Below are 27300 nucleotides of genomic sequence, written 5' to 3' on the forward strand. Positions count from 1 at the left end.
GTGATTTTCATTCAGCATGATTTCAAACACAACTACTTTCAGTCTGGCATTCCAAAACAGTCATATAAGTTTACCAACGGAGGTGTCCTCATCCTTTATCTTTGTTCATCAGCATCACAAGATATCCCTGTTCATTGTCTTGTCCCAAAAAACGTCCTTTCTCACAAACACTATCATCCCACCTTACTTGTGCCTCTTCTCTATTTTTTTCTTACCTCCCTTACTGAGGAATAACAAGCAGCTGCAAGTGGTATCAAAAATCACTGCCCCAGGATCAAAGTGCAGCTGTCAGCCTCTCTGTGATTCTAATACCCTGTTGGATAAATCCTCTGAAGCTACTTGCTGTTGGAAAAATCAAGTCATATGAATAAACAATAATACTTTTTTGTCAGTTTATCTGTGCAAAGCAGAAATATACCGGGACTAAAACCCAAACCTGAAAGTGCTGATTTATAGCATGAAATAGGAAGTTAGTTCCTTACTCATTACTTCAGTCTCAGGATCTTGGCTTGAACTATATAAAAGGTTTTGTTTTTAAAGATTATTTTTTAAGAAAAATCCATACTGTGTCCAACGGAAATAAAACAGGAGGTATACTAATCTTCTGAGATCCCTCTGAAGTTTCAGAAGATGGCTTTACCGATTTTAGAAAGGTTAACTGAAAATTTGTTTTCAGAAGTGTGGATGGATGATTACAAACACAGAAATCTTACTAATTTTTAGGTGACATGAGTATCTCCCCATGCATACTTGGTATCCAGCCTATTTCAACACTTAATACAACTGGTTTTCCAAGCCAAAAAAGCTGATGATAATTACATATTACTTTTATTGCTACAGTCACACTAAGATTCAATAAAAGCCCTCTTCTTCAAATAAACTCCTTTTCTCTTTTAAGGAACATACATAGGTAAACCTTTAACAAGACTTACCTTACAAAGATAGTTTTGTCATTAGAATTTAAATCTAAAGCCTCAGTGTTTCAACTCATCCCCTCCTAGTTGTAGTCCTGCTTCCATTACAAGTCCCATCTGAAAAAAAAACCTCACAACAAAACCACACAGAACAAAGAAAACATTCTAAGCCATTCTGAAACAACCAGGCCTAACTGTTAAATCAGATGTACTGGCAGCATTTAAATGTTTCTTCATGAACAGCAGGTAAGCATCACCATGTCTGAGTTACCTACTGGCCAAAACACAAAGAGATTGAATGTAGAAACACCGTTTGAAAATGGAAGAGGCTTTGGGGTTTTGTTTGTTTTTGTAAAGAACCATGGCCATTAGTTTATTCTTTATAGGATCTTCTTTACAGTTTGTTCTTTAGACTGAAATTGGAATGTTATTGTAAAAGGACATTTCATTTTCATAAGTTTCCCAAGAAAATCTTCAATGCCTAACTGTTGCTGAACTTATCAAATAGGTAGACTACAGTGACTACTTGAACAGTGAACCTAGTTCAGACTAGCGCCTTTAAATAATTGTGATGCTCTTTGTCTCACTGCAATGTTTCTACACAAATATAGTAAAAAAAAGAAAAGAGGTTAGAAATTGGCTCTATTTGAAGAGCAGATGTTTTCAAAGCCATGATGGGCAGTTATCAGTAAATAGACATACATGATAAAATAAGTGGAAGAAAGTTAAGAATTTCACTGTCCACTTAGACAGTTACACATACACTGAGGAATTCTAGCTAACCACTCTAGATTATTAAGAATTTCAGAGCTGTGCTCAATTCAAAACTTACTGAAGAGGTGAATGCATGTACAGCATTAACAAAGGACTTCTACTTGAAAGCCAATTCCATTACTTCACTGAATGCATGAATGAGAATGTCCCAATGCTACAGATTAATTAAAATGTTACTGCCTGAATTGCAAATACACTACCACTATGACAGCTGTCTGCAATTATTCAGTATTATAAAAGATAACAAAAGGTTTCTGTTGTACAATTTTTTGTGTGTGTGTTAGTTCAACTAAAAACCTGGTCACGCACCCCTAAGAATTCTGATTATTCATCCAAATATTCTCTGTTATTAAAATAAAATTAAAAAAGCATTATATACAAAAGTGTTATTTTTATTTTCCTGATGAAAATGTGGATTTTTCCAATAAGCAGGTTCACTTTTCCAGACAGATCTGGTGATGTTGTCTCCTCAAAAGGAATGCATTCAAAGAATGCAATTAAAATCTGTTCAAAAGCTGCAGGATTGGGGTATTTTATATGGCAGTAAAAAAAAAGTTTCCTGCTGTACGTAGTCCCAATTAACTCTTCCCTTTTTTCCTTTTCATTGCTTTCCATTCACCTTCCTGTGTAGCAAGGCTACCAAGCAGCTCTTTCACTTTTCTTTTTCTGGCTGAATCTCTGTAAAACAATGAACATATAAAATATTTCAGAAAGATTACTTTAGGAAAAATAAGTATATTTAGACAGTAATTATTAATTTAGAAAAAGCCCCTCAACTCCTAAATTTCACCAACACACATTTTAAACAAAACCAGTCTGCATATTCTTAAACTAGAGAAATTAAACTGCAAAGCTGAAAACACTTTAAACAAACTCTACTGAAAACATTTCAGTATGGTTGATCATTATTGATAGTCTTGGCATGCAGCAAAGAAATGAACACAACGGTAGAACGACCCCCAAACTGATGCTGAAAAAAGGCTACATTACCTCTCCATGATTTCTGAAAGTTGCATTCTAGCCAGAAACTGGTTGTCTTTCCGAATCTCACGAATAGCTCCTTTAAGTTCACGTTTATGCTTCTGAATCAACTGCCTTCTTTCTTGCTCCTTCTTGCTGCCTCCCTGCTTTCTTCCAAACTCTAAACTGAAATGAGAATGTGTGAGCACAGAACACCTTAACAAAAACAACTTTTTCATGTTTATAAGGAGGTTTTGTATCAATACTCAGTATTTCATTCCTGCATATTATGTGATTAACTTCATGGCATCATCATGCAAATGACAGGCACACATTTACACTTCTGTCCCCCATACGTAGTCTGCATTTTTAACAGACTGAAAAAGCTGGAGTAGAAAAATGAAAGATGTCTGGAGAAAGACAGAATCACCCAATATATTTTAAGTTTCTGCAGATGAATTCTACAGAAAAAGTCTGATCAGTTCCTTGGAGATAAACGTATGGCAGAGGAAAGATGTCCTCAATTACAAAAGTAAGTAAGGCAGACAATTTATGTCACTGTAGATAACCAGCATGACTGAAGAAATCAGCAGCCAATATAAAGCAGACTTCCTGATTCAGAATACTGTTCTATTATCTGCAAAACCAAACTATTGTTATTAAAGTTTAGTTCCAAAAGAATACAAAAATGCACATGGTCATTGCAAGCTCTGTAAAAAAAGGGGGGAAAAAACCCCCACAAACCTGTTCTTTGTCATTGCTACTGCTGGAAAGTAGAAAGCTGCTTGGTTGGGGGAAAGACAGGAATGGGGCAAGTAAGCATGCTTAAAGGAACACTTCATCGGAGTGATTATTTGTTACTATCTGTGATGCAGAGTACAGGAACAGACTGCCTTATCATTTGCATCCCTCAGTACTTTCCCCATCCATCATTACCTTCATGTAGTTCATATACATACAAACTCACTCCTGTTCTTCAGACTTGAGTGCTTGACAGAATATTCAGTAAAAGACCTAACTAGATAATAACAACCTATTTTCATCCTGAAATGTACTAATTTACAATTGATTATATGGGCAAGAGTTGATTTCCAGCACGATTTTTTCCACAAGATTATCTTTATTTCTCAGAATTCCTCCTTCCTTTTTCTTTCCCTCCCTCCCACCCAAATAGCTGGTCTCTTGTGGTTTGTGCACAAAATCTAGCAGAAAAAAACCATATCTGTTTTATGTTCTGTTTTCCAAATCCTCCTAGCTTGCTGAAAATCTTAACGTTTAATGCATTTTTCCTTTGTATCAAGTGTTGCTTTACTTACACTTTCACAATTTTAGGTGTATACTGTTTCAATGGCACTGGCTTCTTTTTCTCACATACCAGTGGGGTATAGTGTTTTACTCTGTTCTCTAGCTCTTTCAGAGCACTGTTATACCATTCCTGAAAATGCAAATCAAATTACAATTTCAAAAGCATATCAAAGACACCATAATTCACAAACTATTGTAAAACGAATCAACAGTATCGTTCTTTTCCTGAGTAAAATCACGGCTATTCATTAGGACATTGCTAACACTGAAATGCTGTAAGCCTTCCAGGCTGCAGAATTTTTAAACAGAGGAAGAAACAAGACTAAAGTCAGTTTAACTCAACTCCGCCTTTCAGTCATTCTAAGAATGATTGTTCATTTTCTTTTGATGGCAAAAAATATAGGCCATTTTGCAACACTTAAGTTACAAAATTTTTTTCTCTAAGGATATTTTGTGATGTCTCTGAGGACAATTCTGCTTCATTCAGAAGATACATTAAAAATCTGAGCCTAAGTGCTAGAAAATAAACAGCTACCCTGTTTTAAGTAAGGTAGCTGACCAAGCATATTTATGTTAGTTTTACTCAGACACTTATAAATGTCATCAATTTGGTACATATATTTGGTTGTATCAAGGTCTTACAGATGCATTACAAAAGTACAAGAGCAAATGGATGACCAGACTATTATTCTTAGTCACTCATGGAATTAGTGGAATTATTACAAGCTAAGTCCTATTCTCTTTGATTATAGAGGGGCAAGACAAAATACACAATGAAAAAATACCTTTTCTAAACATTTTCTGCTCCTCTTTGTTTTTTTCAACAGAAACATCACTATGATTTTTGAAAAGCACAAAAGGCAAATGGCTGTCCCTTGAAAAAAAAATCTCATTGATGCTTATACTTGTTTTTTGTTTGTTTAAGCTACAGATCACAAAATTTATTAATTAATAAGCTAAAGATCTCAAAATTTATTAATAAAACAAATGTATCAATTATTTAATGCTTGAGGAACACATACCTGCATTTTTTCAGGATATTCGTTCACTAGCACATGTTGTGTAAGGAGAATTCTGACAGGATGCATTACTTCATGGAATGATGGTAAGGACTCATACAGAACTGCACATTTTTTAATAAGGTCAAAACACATGGCTAGACATGATAACCTGTTAATGCATAAAAGAATTAACAATTTCACTTGCAAAAACTGTAGTAGATTTTCAATTAAAATGCATCAAATTAAATTTGGCAGTGTTAGCAGCATCTATTGCTGAGACTGCTTGACAGAGGCTACAAGACTGTTTTCAGACTAAAAATTTCATTCTCCTAAGCAAATACCCAAGAAATCCATCAGCAAGTATTCTTTATGTCAGTGCACAGAGCACAAATCAGTATTGTGTCTTTGCCACTTATGTAGAGTAAGAAGTTTTTATACTGGTTCTAAAAGTGTTCTGGTACCGGTTCTAAAGTGCTAAAACTTCACTGAAACAGAATTAGTAATTTTGATTTGGGGTTTTCTTTTTGAACTTTGTAATAAAATGCTTACTCATCCCCAAAATAAGTTATGGTATAACACACACGCAAGGTGAAAAATGAGGCTGAACATGGTTAATGAACATACATAATTGTGGTCTTTCCTAACTTCAGTGTTTTATTACTTAAGTGACACTTTCTAACATAGTGTTTGTATGTAAATACACTTATTGGCTTCTGAAGAACTTGACAGTTCAAAGTCCTGAGCACCTCCTCTGTATCTACCTCATCCTCACCAGTTCACAGCTGCACCAAAAAGGAATGGCAGGGCTGAGCACTCAAAGTGCTCTGCATAATGTTCTGACAAAAGATTAGCAATTTCACATTTATAGTACAGAGAAGTACTATAAAAATAAGCACAGTAACTCACTACTTTTAAGAGCACTGTCACTGAGATTACCCAAAAGATGATCTGGTATTTCTTCTGTTCACATTTCCTACATACCTGATATGATTCATTTCTGTTCTGCTGGTTTCCTTTAATCTAGCCACAATACTCAGTGGCAGATTTTGCTTCTGCCAACTTTCCAGATCCTTCTTATCACACACCAAAAGCAGTTCTAAATTTTTCCCCACTGGTGTAAAAGGATGCACTACAGTATACCCTAAAAAACAAGAATAATAATCATTAAACAAAATCAATTCTAAGCATTCTTTCCAAAGGAAGAAAACCCAGCAACTTATAGGTTTTTAAGCATACTGCCTTAAAAAATACTTTATTAATACTAGACTTTTCTAAAATAATGGAGCACAGGTACAATTGTCAGTAAGTGCTCCAGCCATACCACCCAAGTCACAGAATCCAAAAGCAGGGACTGGAAGAGTGAAATACTGCCCAACGCAGGAGAAGATCAGTTTTGAGACTGCCTAAGGAACCTGAAGGTGCACACGTCTATGGGACCTGATGAGATACATCTGCGGGTCTTAAGGGAACTGGCAGATGAAGTGGCTAAGCCACTAGCCACCATATTTGAAAAGTCGTATCAGGTGACGTTCCCAGTGACTAGAAAAGGGGAAAAATACCCCCATTTTTAAAAAGGGAAAAAAGAAATAAGACCTTGGGAACTACAGTCCAGTCAGTGTCACCTCTGTCCCCAACAGGATCATAGAGCAGATCCTCCTGGAAACTACACTGGGGCACACGAAAAATAAGGAGGTGGTTGGTGACAGCCAACATGGCTTTACTAAGGGAAAATCGTGCCTGACAGATTTGGTGGCGTCCTACAACGGGGTTACAGTGTTGGTGGATAAGGCAAGAACAACTGATGCCATCTTTTGCAAAGCTTTTGACGGTGTTTCACACAACATCCTTGTCTCTAAACAGGAAAGACATGGATTTTATGTATGGACTATCCAGTGGATGAGGAATTGGCTGGATGTCACACTCAAAGAGTTGTGGTCAACAACTTGATGTCCAAGTGGAGAGCAGTGACGAGTGGCATTCCTCAGGAGTCAGTGTTGGGACCAGTGCTGTTTAACATCTTTGTCAGTGACATAGACAGTGGGATTGAGTGCACCCTTAGTGAGATTGCTGATGACACCAAGCTGTGTGCTGTGGTTGATAGTCTAGAAGGAAGGGATGTGCCATCCGGAGGGACCTGGACAAGCTTTAGAACCTCAAAGTTCAACAAGGCCAAGTACAAGGTCCTGCACATGGTTTGGGGCAATCCCAAGCACACATACAGGCTGGGCAATGAGTGGATTGAGAACAGCCCCGTGGAGAAGGACTTGGGGGTATTAGTGGATGGAAAACTGACTATGACTCAGCAATGTGCGCTCACAGCCCAGAAAGCCAACTGTATCCTGGGCTGCATCAAGAGAAGTGTGGCCAGCAGGGCAAGGGAGGGGATTCTCCTCCTCTGCGCCACTCTCGTGAGACCCCACCTGCAGTGCTGGGTCCAGCTCTGGGCCCCCAACAACAGAAGGACACGGAGCTGCTCAAGCAGATCCAGAGGAGAGCTGTGAAGATGATCGGGGGGCTGGAGCACCTCTCCTGTGAGGACAGGCTGAGACAGCTGGGGTTGTTCAGCCTGGAGAAGAGAAGGCTCCAGGGAGACCTTATAGCAGCCTTCCAGTACTTAAAGGGGGCTATGGGAAAGATGGGGAGGGACTCCTTATTAGGGAGTGTACTGATAGGATGAGGGGTAATGTTTTTAAACTGAAAGAGGGCAGATTTAGATTAGATATAAGGGAAAAATTCTTTACTGTGGTGAGATACTAGAACAGGTTGCTTGGAGAAGCTGGCTGCCCCCTCCCTGGCAGTGCTCAAGGCCAGGTTGGACGGGGCTTTGAGCAACCTGGGCTAGTGGAAGGTGTCCCTGCCCATGGCAGGGGGAACTATACCATCTTTAAGGTCCCTTGAAACCCAAATCATTGTTTCTAGGATTCATTCTATGATTCTGTGTATTGGGGAGCGAGAAGACACATGTATGCCCTGTGGGAAAACAGGCTGTACAGTTAAAATGCCAGTAAGGATGGCATATTGGATGTGCTTAAGAGGAAAGGGCAGACATAAGACTTTCCTATGGAGTTACAAGTAGAAAGTGTTGACCAGAAAGTGGTCAAGCAGCACAGTGAGCTGGAGCAGAGAGAGTCCATAGTTGCAGTACATCCCAGAGCCTCTCCTGTGACATTTCTGCAGGGGCCCTCAGATGCATGCTGTAAAGTCTTCTCTCACTCCAGCTAAGTAGTTTTAAAACAAGAATAGCACGGAACACAGAATACATACTGGGGCAGGGCATACAGAGAACACTTAAGAATCACTGTGCTTCTGGTCATAAGCTGATCTGTGAAATTGTACTTGTAGAGCAACAAGGAAGAAGCCTCTGAGAAATTTCATAGCTAAGGGAAAAAAATTTTTGAAGTCTCTGTGCTGGACTTTTTTCTTCCTTTGTTTTTCTCATGTCCTGCAAGCTTGCAATGGAACTTATTTAAAAAAACTTTTCCAGACTGTAAGTTTATTTACACGCTCTAGAATCTGTACACGGCTCTTTACAGACAGGCCAGAAGACAGTATGTTTAAATAAGGATTCATAAAATTTGAGACCCAAACTTGTGAGAGATTGACACACACAGACATAGGCAAGATCAGAAACTAAGATAGGTGAGTTTTATCTGCTTTACTTGTGAGACGATAGCAGATCTCATTAACGATTCCATTAGTGAAGGCTATCAACAATGAGAATTCCTTGCCACTCCCTCCACCTTCAGACTTTATCCTTTTTTTAAGGTAATAATTGTTTTTAAGTCTGAAGCAGACTGTATTTCAGTCTTTTATGAAGCTGTATTCCATATAATTTCTTCATGTGAGTAATTTATGGATCAAGCTCATAAAATTAAAACAGTAAGAGTTCTATTTGCTGATTCTGCTTATTGTCAGAATTGAATCCCAAGAAATTTTTTTATGTGACAGTGTATCAGCATTCCAGAGAACTGGATGTGTGCTCATTTTAAAATACATAATTGGATACTCTGGTAACTTCAAAACATCAATACTGAGTGAAAAACTGTCAAAGACAACACTGTGCCTCTAATGTATCTTTTATTGAGCTTCTCACTGGTAACAGAAGCCAACACCATGCAATTTTAACTACTGCAAAGTCATTACTAGAAATATAAAAGGAAATTAAAAACAGTTAACACTTGATCATCAATTACCACTAAATATTTTAAACTAGTTTATCCGCTTTTGCAGAATCCTCTATTTTAACTGTACCAAAAAACTTTGCAGATCACACATTCCTAAGGGATTACAAAAAGGAGAAAATACTTTAAGTGCTACGTAACCCACCCACTCTATAACCTCTCCCCAACTCCTTCTAAGAGTTCAGCTGTCTGTGTTCTGAGAATGCAGGGCTTAGCTCTGATGCAGCCCAGCTGTGTAACCTTGGCTCACATCTTAGAGGAAGCTGCTGAGCTGTGAGAAGCAGCTGGAAAAAAAGTCTGTAGGGTACAGCCATACTAGATAATAAAGGTGAAACTGCAGTGCTAAGCTTGTAGAGAAAGAGATCATTAGTAGTTCAAGAACTCAAAAGAAAAAAACATGCTAGCATGGAACAGCATAAAAATCTTGAAGGGAAAAAAAAGAAGGGAGCAGCAAGATAAGAACTCAGTACTACTGAAGATGTACTGGAATACTGCAGCAACAGAAGCTGAACATTCCTCACCAGATTGATGACTACCTAGAGAACAGAGACACTTCAGGTGTCTTATCAGGAGTGACAAGCATATTAATACATAGCCTGTAGTTCATTAAATCCCCAATGTCTTGTGAGTTTGCCAACAAATAATTGAATTTTTCACTTGAGAATATCTTGTCTGCAGAGTCTCTTCATGCATGCTAAGTGACACTCAAGAGTCACCCAGACAGAGATACTAACACATGAATTAGTTACTATGCTCTGACAAAACTCCTTGTAAGTGAATTATTGTCTCTAAACTTGTCAACAAAAAAAGCTCCATATCTAGAATAACTTTAAAGCTAGAAATTCATCCAACAGTCAAAGAGGAAGACTGGCAAATAAAAATAATTTGCCAGCATATGGATCAAATTAAAAAGATGGTTTTATTCTCCTCCCTGTTGTCTGTTCAAGTTGCTCAGTTTACACAGTTATATTACAGAATGGACTAATCCTGCTTGTGGGGGCAGCTGCCCTCTGTTAACACTACAAATCCATGTCAAATAAATAAAAAGGAAAAACACCAACTTTGTGATATACTTTCCTCATTTATCTCAGTAAAACAGCTGTCAGCTTAAGAGGGAGGGTAACTGCAGCATTCGCTGGAATGGAATATCCGTTATAGGTCTAACATTGCATTAATTTAGTGAGGCAGCTGGAAGAACAACCATCACCCACTGTGAAGATACGGGGTACTCATCGAGAAACCATCAGGGACTGTGAATTTCAGAGCAAAGTCCAATCACAGAGTCTATTTAGAACAACAATATTCAAAAATACTGGACTGTGGGCAACATGACTTCATTTCCTTTAGTAACTTCAGTTCTTTCCTTCCTGCCAACAACACTAAAGGATCTGGTTCATAACAAGATGCCCAATAATCAAGGTTGCGTATGGCTAACCTAGCAGATGATTTTGGTCTTTTGTTCAAAACAGTAAATTCAGTGTCATGTATTTTTACTGAAATTTAAAATATAAACCCCAATACTAAAATCTATTACACATTTACTCTCAACAAACTCACCCTGGGCCTGCTTTTTGGGTAGAGATATATGAAGTACTCCAAGAAGAAAATTGACGAGTTCTGGTACAAATCTTCTGGAGAGAGATACATATTCCAGGAACAAGCAGCATATAAATAACCCTTTGATAACATCTTGCAATGCTGTGATGCGACACTAAAAGAAAAAAAAGCACAAAATATACACAATTAAAAGCCTATACATTACAAATATAGCATAAATATTAAATAAGCATAATATAGCATAAATATTAAGTAAGATGTATATATTTAAAATCTGTAAAATTACACCCTTTGAACTTATACGAAAAACATATAAGTCTGTCCCTTGCCCTCACTAAAGAGTATATGCAGTATTGAGTAAGAAGTCTGTCAGAACTGGTTTAGCCACTAGAAGGTGCTAAACCACAAACAATAAGTTCTTCAGAAATGAATCACGGAAATAAAAGTCTTGGAGCAACTTGGGTATCTGACAGTAACAGAATAACTAGGTCAAGACTTTCAAAACATATAAAGAGGACACTTGGATAGAAAAATAATATTTTAACTGCAATGCATCAGGTACATTTTCAAGGAAAACAAATACTGCCAATTTTTCAGTAAGTATCTTGAGTAGGAACAAACACGATATATGGAAGAGAAATCACTAATGAAGCATTTCAGAATGCATTCAGTCTATGTGTCGTCTAGTCCTGTGTAATTTGTTATGTAAGGAATTCTTGTATGACAGCTTGAAAAAATTATTAGATATGGTTTTGTGAGTCGGACTGTACTCTGCTAGGGAGGGTTTTTTCCCCTTAATTTTTTCTTCTAATTACTATCTGTGACTATACCAAAGACAAGCTGCCTTTTCAGTACATTTTCAATATATACATTACTGCTAACACATATATTTGGAGTCCTAGAAAGAAACAAGGAAATGAAGTTACATGCCAAGATACAACATCACAGACATACCTTAGTAAGGAGCTGACTCATGTAGATAAAAGCAGGTGTTACAACTGGATGCCAGAAGTCAGAAGTTGGAAACAGCAGAGATGTAATTTTCAAATAAACAAGCTGATAGCACATAAAACAGAGTAAGGCAAAATATTGTTCCCAGGATCTTGACTTTACACATATGTAACTGACAAATGTGTAACTGCCATGCAGTAGTCTAAAAATGCTACAATATACCTAATTTTGAGAAATCTGGTATGATACATGACCTATTTCTTCAGACGACTGTTTTAAGTTACATGAGAAAATGGAATATCCGTTATAGGCCAAACACCGCACCACAATCACATACTCTCACACCACGAACAAATAAGCAAGTGGCCATACAGGACCTGTAACACCTTTCAACAGGTCCTCAACACAGACAATTAAGTGACCAGGACCCTCAGGCAGTAGCATATCAACAAATAAGGCTGCAGCCAAAAGAACTAAACAGTAATTAGGTACACTTTTACTGAAGGGGGCTTGTTAGAGAGCTACAAGTGACCTCCTGTCAAGACCATAAGGGTGTTAAACATCTGTTGCGAGGTAATTCTAAAAATTACCTAAGTGGGTATTTACATAGTAAGCCAGACTCAAGTTTTATTGTTTCAGCTCTGTTTCTGGTTATAAAGTTTCTGTCATAAACAAATACTCTCCTGAACCGTTTTGGTTACTAAATACCACAGTCCAAATTTCAGGTCAGTTTACCTACAGGCACATATAAGTTCTACTAACACAACTGTTCTAACAAATGCTTTGAGAATAGGAGAGTGAAGTAATTCCATCTTAAAAGATAATGATGGCTTGAAACTTAGAAATGTCCACTGAAAGGAATCAAAGTCAGAAGTGTGATTGCTGTCGTAGGGGTGACAGTGACAAAATAAAAATAGAAGAGCTCTTTACAATACATTTCCTGAAAAATCCAAAACATCCTGAATAACGACTCTTCAAAGGAACTCAATATAAATATTTTCCAAGCACTAAGAACCAAGCCTTGTACGCAAATCCTTCAGCCTATTTGGTTTCAATAGTCTAATTATTCCATGAGGCAGCACTGCTCCATCAAACTGCGAGACAGAAAACAAGTAGCTCCCCTTGGATTACTAACTTATGGTTTGTCTTTGAAACTTTTTACTACAATAAACAAATGCTCATTTTCTATACACTCTATTCTTGAATTCCCTAACAGCCATTTATCTAGACACAGAAAAAGGAGTCTGTTCACATTTAGCATGGCCACTGAAATTGTGGAAAATGACTACTATAGGGAAAGGTCAATTCTTTTTGAGTCACTAAATTAGCAATTATCATATGTAAAGTATAAAGAAATGTTGTACTTTTATACCCATTTATTGTTATTTTTGTTAACCTAGGAGATTGCTCCTGGAACACTTTTTTTAAACATTTGCACTTAACACAGTTAAAGAAATCGGGACATATCTGAATATCACTTCTTCCTAGAAATACCCATTTAAATTTCATCAGGAAAACAAAGAACATTCTGACATGAAAACCGGAGTGACAATTAAGATATTTTCCCCTCGTTAACGCTACAGAGTCATATTTCTGTTCTGAAGAACCTGTGTGTGAGCGGTTGTTTGTTTGTCTGGGGTTGGTTGGATGTTTCTCAGGATTTTTTTGTTGTTGTGGTGGTGGTTTTTGTTACAATTTATCTCCAGAGAGACAAGGTAAAATATTAAGAAACCTAAAAAGTCACAGATGCTAATAATTCTTTACATACTTTGAAATACAGAATTGAATTTAATGTCATCTCACACTGACTGGCATTTCTGTACTAATGTAAAGAACAAGAGAGTTTCCTAGCAGTATACGTTCGTTACCGTGTCTAAAGCTGGAAATGTTGCACGGCCTTTGACTTCAATTACTTCTTCCATATCATGTGCAGCGTCTCGAAGGATAAACTTAATACTGTCACTGGCTGCCTCAGGAAACATCTGGCAAAGATTGTACAATGGCCTATTAACAAGAAATATAAGTCATAATCAAGTTACACCATTGATGTCAATAAAAAACTGGATTTTTAATCACCTGTAGGAAGATTTCTTGTGTTCCACCTACATTATAACGATAACAGATTCCTTTGAAACAAATTATTCTTTTTTAGAAGTAGCCACCCACTATAAAGACAATTATTGTAATACTTTTAGTTTACAGACATGTATTTTTCATTGGGCCTTGTGAGAGAATCTTTGATTTGTTGGTTTCTTACACCTTAAAGTAAAAATAATTAGAAACTTTAAAATGCACTCCCAAATCACCTGCTACGGTTAAAACATATCCTTCTGAATCTCCTAACTCTACATTTACTTCACTGAGGTATGCTGGCACATACTAGGCAGCCCACTACTCTAAATACTCTTAGGCAGTGTTGAACAACATGTGAGGCAGCAAGGTGGTTATCAAAATTATTACTTAAAACAAGAAAAAAAAAATACCCACAAAGTTAGGTCAGCTCCCAGCCTATGGTTAGTGCCTACAGGGAGATGCATTCAGAATTTTGCATCTGTTTGGTCAGAATTTTTCCAGTATTTCCAGTTAAAAATATCTATAGTGATATTAATAAATCCCAGTTCTAGAAAACTATCAAAATGCATTTACACTTTTTTACAAATCCCCAGCATGTGCAACAGTTATCAACAGGTCAGTGCTCCTGCTGACAAATGCAACAGAGCTATGAATGCGAAAGCTGTACACAACAAATTTTTAAAAAAACTTACTTTAGCATGAAATGAAAAATATATGCTGAGGACTACGTACAAATAACTCACTGAAAGAAAACTATCTAGCCTGCAAAGTCAAGATAGGAACCACAGACTAATTCTGGTTGGAAGGGAACTTTGGAGATCATGTGATGCAAGCCCCTGCTCAAGGCATGGCTAACTTCAAAGCTGGATTAGGTTACCCATGGCTTTGTCAAGTTTTGTGAATTTTTAATGGTGGAAATTCAACAGCCTCTCTAGGAAACCTGCTTTAATGTTCAGCACCTCTGCTGTGAAGATTTTTTTCCTTACATCTAATTGGAATTTTCCTTGTTGCAGCCTGAGTCCCTTGACTCATCCTTTGCTGTATACCTCTGAACCAAATTTGGCTTTCTTGTCACTGTAACTGTCTGTCAGGTATTTGAAGACAACAATGCCAAATTGACAACTTCCTGCAAAGTGCTCATCTGGAATTTCTGTATGACAGAACACTCTTTAATTCTATTTTCATCTAGTTCCCTGAGTGAATGCACAGAACGGAAACCCATTATAAAAAACAAAGACTGCAAAGGGAACTGCATGCTGTCATTGCAAAACTTACAATTCTTAATCAGCAGTCTAAATAACTTCATATACAGAAGTTTGCATGCACACATGGTATTATTCATTCACTACCCATGAAAAGCATTTTGCAGATCAAAAATTACATTCCAAGGTTTTGAAAATTAATAGCTCAAGCAATACATGAAACAAAGTTAAAACACTACAGAGCTGGAGTTACCAGCTGCCTACAATCCCTACGGAACTATATGAACCAAACAACACACTAAATGCTTTAACCTAGGTAGCTTTTCTCTTTAAATTATAAAGGAGCAAAAATCATTAGGATTTATTACTTACAGGACCAGTTTGTCAATTGTTCTAAGCTCTGGTAAATCCAGAGTTGCTAACTCCCCAACGTACTCCAAAAGAAAGCCAAACAATTTCTGCAAGAAGCATATTATATTAAAATATTAGGGGTTTGGTTTTTTTTTTTATTGTATATATTCTTAAACAGCCCAAAACAACAGTGATACCACTCTTCATTTTCTAACTTCTGTATTTTGATTTTACTACTATTCACAACATATAAGCATGTATATTTTATACTGCTTCCTGAATACTTACTAAAGCTTAGTCTGAAATGCAAAGTTAATTTTAAACTTAAAACAAAGTAACAAAACACCCATACTTCCAACTTTGCTTTGTTTCCCACTGCAAGGCTTGGATGATTGCATTTCTGAATTCTCTCCAGTATAATAAGCTGTTGTTCTATTGTTCTTCCAGCCAATAAAGACTTAAATGTCTCATAGGACTCAGGAACTAGAAAGTAAAAACAAAAAATGAACTGGCAAAAATCTCAAATTTAACATACTTAATTCAAGTATTCACTCAATCTAAGAGATTTCCATTTTGAAAAATTTATTATTCAGAAAAAAAAGATACCATGCATCATTTAAGTAATGACCCTTCAAACACTAAGAACCTATCAGTATATAGGTATATATATGAAAACAGGTCAGAAAATAATGTAAATGTTTTTCAACAATTAACATTCAATTCATCTTATATTTGCTGCCTAACCTAAGCACAACTATGTTGACACACACAAAGTAGAATTAAACTTAAGCACACATTCAACAATAAATCTACCGTAACACAAATAGCTCTATGTTTAACTCATACCTAACTAGCTTTTGTATGAAGGATATTAAGAAAAGTAAGAATCTTGCCACTAACAGAAAATAAAGACCTCAAAAAACTCTGGCGTATGTTTAGTCTTCTGTCTAAGACCACATGCTAGAAAACATCCTAACTGGTTAAGTTTTTTGAGTTATTTTAATGTGACTGCCTTCTGGTTAAAGCAAAAGCTGAATGCAATTTAAAAGGCTTTGTGTAATAAGTTATCTCCTTTTGATGGAAAAAATGCAAGCACTTAAGGAAGTTGTTTGAAAGGTTGTGTACTCTTGCAACATACTTTTGTTAAAGAAATCTATACTAGGACAATAGGTAGATGCATTATATACTTAATATTAATGAATGTTTTGTGTACTATTTAAAATGTGCCTTCTCCTTCCTCCTAGGCACAGACCCAAAAGGAGTCAAACTTTGAGTGCCTCTAACAATACTGCAATGTGACATCACAGGGATTAAGCTTCAGAATCCTGCCTCTCCAAGCACCTTGTCTGACAAAAATGTCAGTCCAAACACTAGAAAAAGCAACCTTTCCTCATTTAAGTATAGATATCAATACTATTCTGGCTTCCCTCATGCAAAACACTAGCACTTTGGACTGGATGTGCTGGTGGCCTTTAAAAGGAGTACAGATCTTTTTAATTTTTCTCTCCAGTATTTATCTTTCAATTCTAAGGCTGCTCAGAGGAGAAGAAACAGCTCTGGGATGAAACCAGTCTGGTTCCCACTGCTCATAGCATGGCTAGGACCGATCACTAAGAACAGCAGTTACTGGCTACTCTTGGAATAGCAGAAGGCACCGATGAAGCAAATTCATGGATTAACAGGAGTATGTAAGATCCTACAGAGCAGAGAAACAGACTGGTTACAAAACCCCTGAAGACAACCGGGATCTCTGGATCAGTCCTTTGCTTACCAGCAAACATATAGGGAAGCTCTGAGTTGGCAGTTTTCATTTTTGGATCTAGTTCCTCCACGTTCTGTGATTCCTTTTCATTTGTCTTGCATTTCTTCTCTTCTTTATTCTCTGCAGCTTCTTCTTCACTCTCAAGGTCAGATTCAAGATCAGAGTGGCTATCTGCAGCAACATCCTCCTCATCTTCATTAGCAGATTCCTCCTCACTTTCTTCTTCATTCTCATTATCTTCATTTCCACCTTCCTCTTCTTCTTCCTCCTTGTCTTTTTCTTCCTCATCTTCATTTTCAATATTAATTTTTCCATCCTTCAGAAGAGAAAATAAGCCAGTTAAAACACTTACAAAGGGACAGCACCTCGCCAGAATCACCATGCAAAGCTATCATTAAACACACGTGAATGGGATCTGAGCCTTGCTACCCTGACCAAGCCGTGAATTGCAGCAGTGCTGCCCAAGAAGGGATTTTACAGAGAGAACATGCATACAGATTTAAGAATAGCATAGTATTTCCAAGGGGCTATAAGAAGCTGGAAGAATAGAAGGTAGTATATGAGGACTAAAAGAATCAACACAAAAGTAAAAACTACTAGCAGATGATATGAAAAAAAATTCAACACCACTTACAGAAGCATTCTTGGTTAAAAAAAAATTATTCCTTCTATGTATTAAAATAGCATATCAGATAAACATTTGTTCCCATCCTGGTTTTATTAATCGTCAGTTTAAGTTCACATTCACAATTTGTACTCTCCCCTTTGAGGGCAACAGCAGTTCCCTTGCTACTTACACGTGAGAGGATGAGAGGATCAGTATGCACACATGTGCACCACAGTCAGGGTGACTTATTACATCAGCTTTAAGGTCATATTGCTCTGTCACCTTAATCAAAGCTACTTTATAGGTGAAGGGTTCTTTCAGAAACCCACTCATCCTCAGGCTGAAATCTGGTGAAAGCTTTACCAAAGACAGCAGAAATTAAAAAAATGACCAGAAGGGCTAAAGCCCTCTCTTCAGCCCACTAGGCTAACAGCACAGAAAGCTACTATCACAACAGGAGTATAGTCAGTAGATCCAGTTTTGGGCCTATAAACTGCAGAAAGCCACCTGCCCTGTGAGGAGAGACAGACCTGGGCTTGTTCAGTCTGGACCAAGTAACCACCTCCCAGTACCTAAAAGGCAGACCACTGAGAAGGCAGAGCAACATCACAGTTCACAGCAGGAGAATGAGATGCAACAGGCCTAAGCTGAAACAAGATATATTTGGACTGGATATAAAGGGGACCTTTTTCACAGTAAGGGTTGTCAGTGGACCAGGCTGCCCAGAGAGATGAGCAGCCTCCATTCTTGGAGATTTTCCAAGAACAGGCTTGATAAAGCCCCGAGCAAACTGGTGATTTCACAGTTTATCCTGCTTTGAGCAGAAGGTTGGACTAGACGTCTCCAGTGGTCACTTCCAAACTGGTTTTCCTACCTTTTCAGAACTCTGAAATGTTCAACCTTACCTTGTAAGACAATAAACGTCTGTCATCTTTATCCAGGATAAAGCCATCAGCTAGATCATCAGCTGACACGTGGCTGGGTTTCTTGTTATTTGCTTGTTCATCTATTCCACGCATTCGACGTAGTCGATCTGCCTGTGTTTTAGAAGAAATACCACACATAGATGTGAACCATCTAGATCGACCAGGTAACTACACCAGAGTGGAAGATCCCTCAAATACTACAGCTAAGAAAATCAAAGAAAGAAAGAAGTTAACTGAAATTACTCAACAAGCTGATGAAAAGAAAAAACAGTAACTTGAGAAATTACAGTCAAAAGCTGATGACACCTTACTTTCTGTGAGGAGTGCAATCTCGTAAGAGCACACAGACGATTGGATTAACTTATTTGGAAGGTTTCTAAAACTGGGTTGACCAGAAACATTATGTTCTTTCATGTCAAAATTTATCTGTTTTGCTTATGAGACAATGTATCATTACTAGAAAATGTAAGCTTCTAAGGTGTTTTACAATTCTGAAGTGTTTATCTGTTTCCCATATGCCTAACAAATTTGTAGTAAACACAACTGTATCCTAAGATTTTTAAGATACATTAAATCTTTAAATAGACTCAATGTTCAATATCTGAACCAATCATTTACAAAAGGATTTCCACCTGGGCAACCAGATAGACTGCATCAAACAAGATGACAAGAACAGAAAAGGAAGAAATACTTATTTCTCATCTGCTATTAGCTACTGAGCTGTTCTGAGGTAACCTGAAGGTACTGAACCCTTGCAGTCCTAAATGTGTCCCTAGTATACTAAAACAAAAAGAAAAAAGAGAAACATTTACTAAATTCTTCAATCTTTCTGTAAGACTCAGAGCTCCATGTAATAGAAAGAGCATCCAGCATTTCCCAAGAGAAATCTATTCCTCTGTAAAGCAAGGCTATACACATGATACCATTGGGAGATTCTTGCAACACCAGAAGACTTGAATGTCTTGCCAGTGTATTAATTCAACTGCCGTGCAACATGATACTCCCCCTTACTGACCTAGAAACACCTCTCAACTCTGAGTAATTTGAAACATTTAAAAGCAAATTGAAGCAATATTACATTTTTACTGAAGAAAGATCAACTCAATTCATAAACCTCAATAATCATGTACTAAGCCTACGTTTTTCTCTTGTAATATCAGACTGCAAACAGAACACAAACAGAAGGTTTCCTGAATTCGCCCTCTGATGAATTGCAGTTTAGTATAGCCACTTTCAATCTAAGGTCAAGCAATGAATATAAGCAGTCACTCCCAAAAAACACATCATAAACCAATCTAAAACTAAATGGTATACCTCCAGCTTCTGCAGTCGCGCCTGCTCCTCTTTTGCCAATTCTTCTTCTGTCTTCATCCTTTCTGAAGGTTTTGCTTTCATCTCAAATCCAAGTTCTCGAACAATCATATCATATTCATCAGGCTAAAGAAATATTTACATAAATGTTTATTATCTTAAGCTTTATTATTCTTCTTTGCAGCCCCCCTGTTCCAGACTAACAGGTAAGAAATAAGACTTGTGAAGATATAAGGAAAAGACCAAAGAAAGCTGCAAGAACATTTAACTCAGTATTAAGACAAGGAACGGAATGAACACTTGGATAGAAATTCTTCTGGAATTTCCCCCTCCCCTATTTAAGTTACTCACAATCAAAACAAAAATAGCATCTTAAGTAAAAACTGGTTTACTTATTAACTGAAAAACATTAATAAAATACTATTTTCTCAAAAAGGAGGTAAAATTAATAAATTTCACTTTATACTGTCAGACACAAGCTATGTCTTTGCTATCTTAGTTACATAGATGTCTATCTTAAAGAAAATAGAAAGGGATGCTGATATTCAGTGAGTTTAAGGAACACACTTGTGAAAACAGTCACTAGCAGAGATTACACTTGCAAAATAGTCTTATTGACATCTGCCTAAGTCACTAAACCATCCAGATTCTCTAAAATTCAGTTCTATGAATTTTCCTTCTTACATACAACCAGATAGTTTTCTCCAATTCAATGTTAATTTTCTAGATCATTACTAATTCACACTTCGCATCCTTCATAATTCTTAAATTGTATCCACATACACAAAGCAAGGAAATTTAACCTTCCTTTTCAGCAAACCACGATGACAAAATTTTTTCAAAGATAACACATTACCAACATACTATTCAGCATGTTATGAAACATTTTAAAAACAAAAATCAATACATCACAATACTGAACCAAAAGTTTGTATCTTCTGTTCATTATTTGAGATCAGTTTTAACAAAGTATCAGTTTATTAGTTCATTCTTTCAAAAACTGATTTCTACTGCCAAGGAGTAAATGGAAATTCAGTGCTCCACAATGTAATACAAAATTTCTACAAGAATAAAAAGCACAATGCATTACAATACCTATTCTCAGATTTGGAAATTTAATTCCCTTAGTATAATATGTGAATAGAAATGTGATAGAAAAAGCTTTCAGACCATAAGATATAAATTCAAAAGTTAAATATTTTCATTCGCTTTTTGTAGGGACAGTACCCACTTTACAACAAGAAAACACTTGTCAAACAAAAGTTGTTTTATCAAAAGAACACTGCAAAAGCATTGAAATTAAGTCAATGTTCTCAACTATCTTAATCTTCGAGAAAATGTATTTGTCTTAAAAATAAGCTATAGTCAACAGTGTTGTTCAACCTGCAACTTCTCTCAGATTTGATAACTAATGAAAAGCATAGGTAATTAAAATGAGGTAAATCACATAAAACCCTATATTCCTCCATCTGTCCTAAAACTGTAGCATTCCTTCAACGTGAATAACAGTAATCAACATTTTATTTTACAAAGTGATGAACTTTTACCTTGTACTTCACCTACTACAAGTCAGAACCACAAGTTGTTAGAACAAAGGAAAGTAATCCAGCCAAAAAGTAGTCTACCTTGGGTTTTTCTGCTTCTTTGTCCTTTCTCTCTGACTTTGGGGCTTTGCGGGCAATAAGGCTTTGGATTTCCTTCCAGTCATTGTCAAGCTTTTCTGTGAGTTCTAAGGCACTTTCTCTCCGATTTTGCCTCTCTTGCTAGAAAAAAAACACAACAACCACCAAAAACAAATGCAGCAGTTATGTTCAGATGAATATGACACAGCATTTACGGCATAAAACCAAAATGTTGTCTTTAACAAAAGAATAATTTTAAATATTTAACACTTTAAAGTTATAAACATTCTTTGTGGAAGAAGCAGTATAGAATGGCACAAGGGTGGCATATAGAAAACAAGTCAGGAGTCAGCAGAAGGGGAAATCTGGGGATACAAAAGAAGAGCAGATATTCAATGCATATGCTAAAATGCCTACAAAGTCAGATGGACTTTATACCAGGAGCCTGGACTCTTCTCCCAGACGTTACTTCCTTTGTTTTCTATGCCATTACTATTTCATTTTGCAAAGACAGAAATTGTGACAGCTTCTTAATCATCATTATTTATATTTCAGGGCTAAAACCTCACCTTTTCTTGTTTAGATTTGGCTATCATCTCTTCTATGAGTTCCTTCCTAGATTTAGGTTTTTCCTCCTCTTCATCTTGCTGCCCACTTGCTGCTTTTTTACGAAGGAGGCCTCCACCCCCTCCAAAGTGAGCAGCAGTTAATTCAGCTAGGAGACAAAAAGTAGATTGTGAATTCTTTTCAAATCTATACATGAGCACTGGAGTGATGCTGCTGCTGGGACAGTATCTCCCTATTCTCTGAGAATTGGAGCAATTAAAACTATTGAATCAATGATGTACTATTCCCATCCCTAGAGGAATGGCCATACCAAAACAGATTGCTGCTAAACACATAATTTACACTGACAAACATTTTGTACAGATGTTGTGGTTTAACCCCAGCCAGCAATTAAGCACCATGCAGCTGCTTACTCTCTCCTCCCCCTCCCAGTGAGACAGGGAGAAGAACTGAAAAAAAAGTAAAATTCATGGGTTGAGAGAAGGACAGTTTAATACTAAAATAGAATAAAATATAATAATAACAACAATAATTTAACTGTAATAAAAAGGAATATAACAAAAAGAGACAACAATAAAACCCAAGAAGTGACAAGTGATTCACAATGTAATTGCTTACCACCCGCTGACCGATGCCCAAGCAGTGATCTGCTCCTCCTGGCCAACCCCCCCAGTTTATATACTGATCATAACGTTCTATGGTATGGAAAATCCCTCTGGCTAGTTTCGGTCAGCTGTCCTGGCTGTGCTCCCTTCCAGCTTCTTGCTAGCAGAGCAATGGGAAACTGAAAAATCCTTCACTTAGGATAAGCACTATTTAGCAACAACTAAAACATCAGTGTCTTATCGACATTATTCACACACTGAATCCAAAACTCAGCACTGTACCAGCTACTAGAAAGAAAATTAACTTTATCCCAGCCAAAACCAGGACAATGAGGTAGGCATGTGTCTTTTTCAATATTTTAACTAGTGCAGAGGTGCAAGAAAGCAACCAGAAAGCTCACACTTCAAATTCAGCCCAAAGGGCTCAAAATACAGCTGACTATGTAGGCTGTAAAGCCCACAATCTAAAGAAGATTGCCAGGTAGGTAGTTCCATCTTTACATCTGCTAAAATCCAGAAAGCTGTTCTCCGTGTACTTAAGAAGTAATCAAACCTGTTTTAAACATCCCCATCATGTAATATTTTTTCTCATTGAAAAACAGTACTGAACAAATGATGCACATGTACCAACAATAAAACCAGGAGTGGGATACCAGCTGACATGTCTTACCTGACAGTGTTCCTCTTTCTTCTGTGTCACTGTCACTATCAACAATATCATTTAGTTTTTCAATTTCTGCCAAAGACTGGCCATAATGAGTCAATTCCTCATCTTCATTAAGGTTATAGATGTTTTTCTTTCCATAATTTTGCTAAAAATAGTAAACCAAACCAATTAAATAACAAAAGATTCTTAGTTCCCAGGCAACAAATTAACAAAGCTTGTATTTTTAATACTAGCTGAGGAAATTCTTGTTCCAGAGTTCTCTGGAACAGACCACAGGAACAAGAGCAATACCAGACCAATACTTTAATTCAGACACATTAAACCTTAAATAAGGTAGTATGATGTCTCTCTTATACTAACGTAGACATGGAGTAACTCAGAAAACCTAAGGAAGCTTAAGTTTTATCTATATATTGATAATTTCTTAATTACTGCATTTCAGGCCTAATAAACAGATTTTAAACTATACAATTATGATTTTACATTGATATTACATTGCTCAATTCTGGAGACTGAGCATGATGAAGCAGAAAGAACAGTACTGCACATACAATTCACATTACATAATGACAGCAAGTTAGAGTTCCACTCAGCAAATGAAATGTCTGCTATTGAACAGCTGTACTGGAATCTGTACTTGATGGTGGTTGCCTTTTCCCAATTCAATTCCCCAATCATAGTCGTCAAAGCAGTCAGAGAAAACCAATCAATCAATCTGCTTAAAACTGGCTTTCTTGCATATCGGTACTCAAAAGAAATTTCTGCTTCAAAAAGCTGTCTTGCAAAACCAAGTAGTATTAATGAAAATTTTTGGATTCCTACACAAAATGGCTTTTTCATAAAAGTTTCAAATATATAAAATCAAAATGAAAGCACTGCCCTGCAAAACCCTCTATTAAGGGGGCCATTCCCAACCTAAAAAGTCAAGTGTTTCTTGTGGGTTTGTTTTTTTTTTTTTTTAATTCCTACACTTTACCTGTCTTTCCAAAGCAAATCGTCTGATCATCTTCTCCTCTGGACTTATTTTGCTGTTGTATTCACCAAAACGTTTATCTTTAAAAACGTTTGCCTTTTCCCTTTCTTTATATTCTTTCAGTAATGTTTGGGTTCGCTAGAAGAAAAAAAAAAGGTCAAATTAAAAACGAAAGAGAATAAGACAAGGCAAAAAGACTCCATGGTATCCTGGCAACATAGTGTCATTTATCAGAATGCAAAGAGAAGGAAAAATAAACAAGAAAAGAGATGGAAAGCTCATACAATATATTCAGAGTCTTTAAGATATCTTATAAGCTGCCCATATGAAGACAAAATACGGTACACTGTATTTTACCTTTATTTTATCATATATAAAAACTCTGCATTGCCACTGAAGAATTCTGAAGCTTAGTATACAAACATAACATACTAAAGAAAGCAAAAAGCCCCAGTGTCAGCTGAACCTCTTTTGGTGTTCATCCAAGATGTACGATGCTGAACCTCTTTTGGTGTTCATCCAAGACGTAAAAATCCCCAAGTGGATACACACATTTAGCTCTCTGCTTTAGTGTTGAGCACAGGCACATTACGCATCAAAGCAATAAAAGGAAATCTAGCAGTCCTAAATGAGGTAGTGTGTGCTGTACTTATGGTACAGGTAAGGAGACAGGTTTACTTTTCAATGCCAGTGATCTAATAATTCATGATAGGCATCTGATTTACCTTACTATTAAATAAAACCCAAAGACCTTAAAATGTGATACCAAACATTCATGAAGCTCTCTAAAATCTGGACAAATAGTGATGAAGACTGAAAGCTAATTTATAATTCCATGCTGAAAATACATAGCTTCTAAAGGAAGAAAATGCTGGCTGTGTTTAGGCTGAAGAAAGATCCATGTTTATTTAAAACATATTAACGGAATTTTATGGAAAGCTACTGCTGCTGTTCTATTACTGTGAACTCACAAACTGCTGCACTGAAGGAAAATGCTGAGTTTTCTGTAACAGGCCTCTGCAGCCTCACTGAGCATTCACAACTTCAGATGCTGCTGTAACTCACATCAGAACTCAGGTTTCATCTACTACTGTGCCAGTTCTACCTTGTATTTACTTCTTGCAATGAATATATAAATTATCATGCAGCTTAAACACTGTGCGTGAACTTTAATATTTCTTAATACCCTGGATAGGGAAAAGCACTTCTGTTTATCAATTATTTGATGTCATTTCTCGTTGATATGAAATTATTTAATTCATCACCTCTCACAACACATGCAAAATTATAACATGCATTTCCTTTTGCTGCACTACTTTTAAAAATAATTGCTCCCTTCAAGAAGTGCTTTAAATTCTGTTTGACAACAAATTGTATCTAACATTTCAGAGACAATCTCAGGGACATACTTTCAAATCATGCTTTTTTCACCTTTAACAGAATCTACAGAGGTTTTAGCTTCTTTCCTGGTTTGTTTGAAGGGACAGATGATAAAAAAAATAAATTCCAGTGCTTCACACAAGGATAGGGGAGGTTGCTGAAATCCCACATGCATAGCACGACATAACATTCTACCCTATGTATTACAGATTTTGGTCAGGTGGCTAGTGATGTCAGCAGAGAAAGAGGCAATCTTAAAACAGTGCAAAAGATTTACTCTTCTGAAATCGTATGATCATTCTTATGAGACCAATGAGGACAGATCACTGTTTTGCAGCCCAAAATAGTTCTACAACACAACTATTTAACCGGTGCACAAGAAGTCACCTGCATGTTTTCCAAATCAACGGCACCTTCTCTGTATTTACAGATTTCTCACTGTATTCAGACCTCAGTGCCCTTTCAAACTTTCGCTGTTACAGCAATGTTGCACCATCACGAAGTTCAATACCCTGCAGCGACCAAAACTGACAAACATAAGGAACACTGACAACCACTTCCACTCTGGTCCAGTATGGGCATGCTGACATGTGCCACTGTATTTGGGACTTGGGTCATTTGAAAAGGGAATCATTGCCTCACATGCAATAAGGGAGACCTGCACTACTGAAATCTGTGTATTGCACTGGAGAGAGACATTTTCAGCAGGACCTCCATCACGACCTGAGCAATGTAAGGTGACCTGCCACTCCCCCAGTGCACGATGGAGGCAGACTCTTATGTCACCAGAGATGGCTCCAGCCTTATTACCTCGCCACCACAGATACATCTACAGATGTCATTGTTCTTCCCAATTTTTTATGTCCTCTTACCTTCTTGATGGCCTTGGACCGTGAGACACCAGGCAGCCCCACATCATTCTTAGTCTTCCTCCCCAAGATGTTAAACTTCTGCCTGTTGACCTTCACCTCAAAGGGGTTGCTCTTGACCATAGACATAGCCGATTTCACAGGGCCCCTGGCTGTGGAGGGCGCTGAGACCTTTCGCTTCCGCTTAGCTGCCTTCCCCATTTTTGCTCTGACTGCCTGTGTGGAGGCTTGTGCGGAAGAACCTCAGTACTCCCTCGGCATGTGAGGGTCAGGGCTAGAGTGCAAACAGGCCCAACAAAATGGCGCCCCGGGTGGGCAAAACCTGCGAACTACCCCTCGGGCCTGGCCGCTGCCCTCCGGCGAGGGGCCACGTCGCGCGAGAGCTCCCCCCAAGCGCCGCGGAAGGCGGCGGGGGACGCGGAGCAGAAGGGAGAACGGAAGGGAGGAGAGTGCGGAGCGAAGCCCTAAGAGCGCTCCCCTCACACCGGCGTGCGCCGGTAGCACCACACGCTCAGCGGCAGCCTCGCACCTCTCGCGAGAGTTTCGCTCGGCTGTCGCGATACTTTCCGCTGTTCTCCCCTCCCGCTTTGGGCCCATGCCGGGCGGAGGCCGGGAGAGGCTTCGCGAACTACATATCCCAGCAGGCCCCGCGCGGCGTGCGCATGGGGGAAGCTAGCGCTTCCGCGCGGGGGCTGCTGGGAGTTGTAGTTCCCTGCGACAGGGCGGGGGAGGCGGCACAGGG

The 27300-nt window shown here is 37.7% G+C and overlaps 1 protein-coding gene across 2 annotated transcripts; it reads right to left on the minus strand.

Moving 5' to 3' along the window:
- NOP14 (NOP14 nucleolar protein) lies at window positions 1-27078 on the minus strand. Of its 2 annotated transcripts, XR_012633527.1 has the most exons (19): window positions 26562-27078; window positions 24313-24447; window positions 23340-23481; window positions 22067-22212; window positions 21501-21638; window positions 19879-20001; window positions 18544-18675; window positions 17041-17347; window positions 15622-15752; window positions 15291-15376; window positions 13512-13647; window positions 11647-11748; window positions 10693-10846; window positions 5936-6095; window positions 4976-5123; window positions 3965-4083; window positions 2679-2834; window positions 933-2366; window positions 1-342 (listed from the first exon to the last, which is right to left on the minus strand). XR_012633527.1 is itself a non-coding variant. In XM_074904407.1 (18 exons), the coding sequence occupies exons 1-18, from the start codon at window positions 26757-26759 to the stop codon at window positions 2267-2269; spliced, it is 2613 nt and encodes an 870-aa protein (XP_074760508.1). In that variant the 5' UTR covers window positions 26760-27078; the 3' UTR covers window positions 529-2266. The 2 variants fall into 2 exon arrangements, 1 of the variants encoding a protein (XP_074760508.1); XM_074904407.1 differs by lacking the exon at window positions 1-342 and having other exon boundaries at window positions 529-2366.
- Window positions 27079-27300: the final 222 nt, after the last annotated feature.

The sequence above is a fragment of the Athene noctua genome, chromosome 4, assembly GCF_965140245.1.
Source record: "Athene noctua chromosome 4, bAthNoc1.hap1.1, whole genome shotgun sequence".
Taxonomy (NCBI): Eukaryota; Metazoa; Chordata; class Aves; order Strigiformes; family Strigidae; genus Athene; species Athene noctua.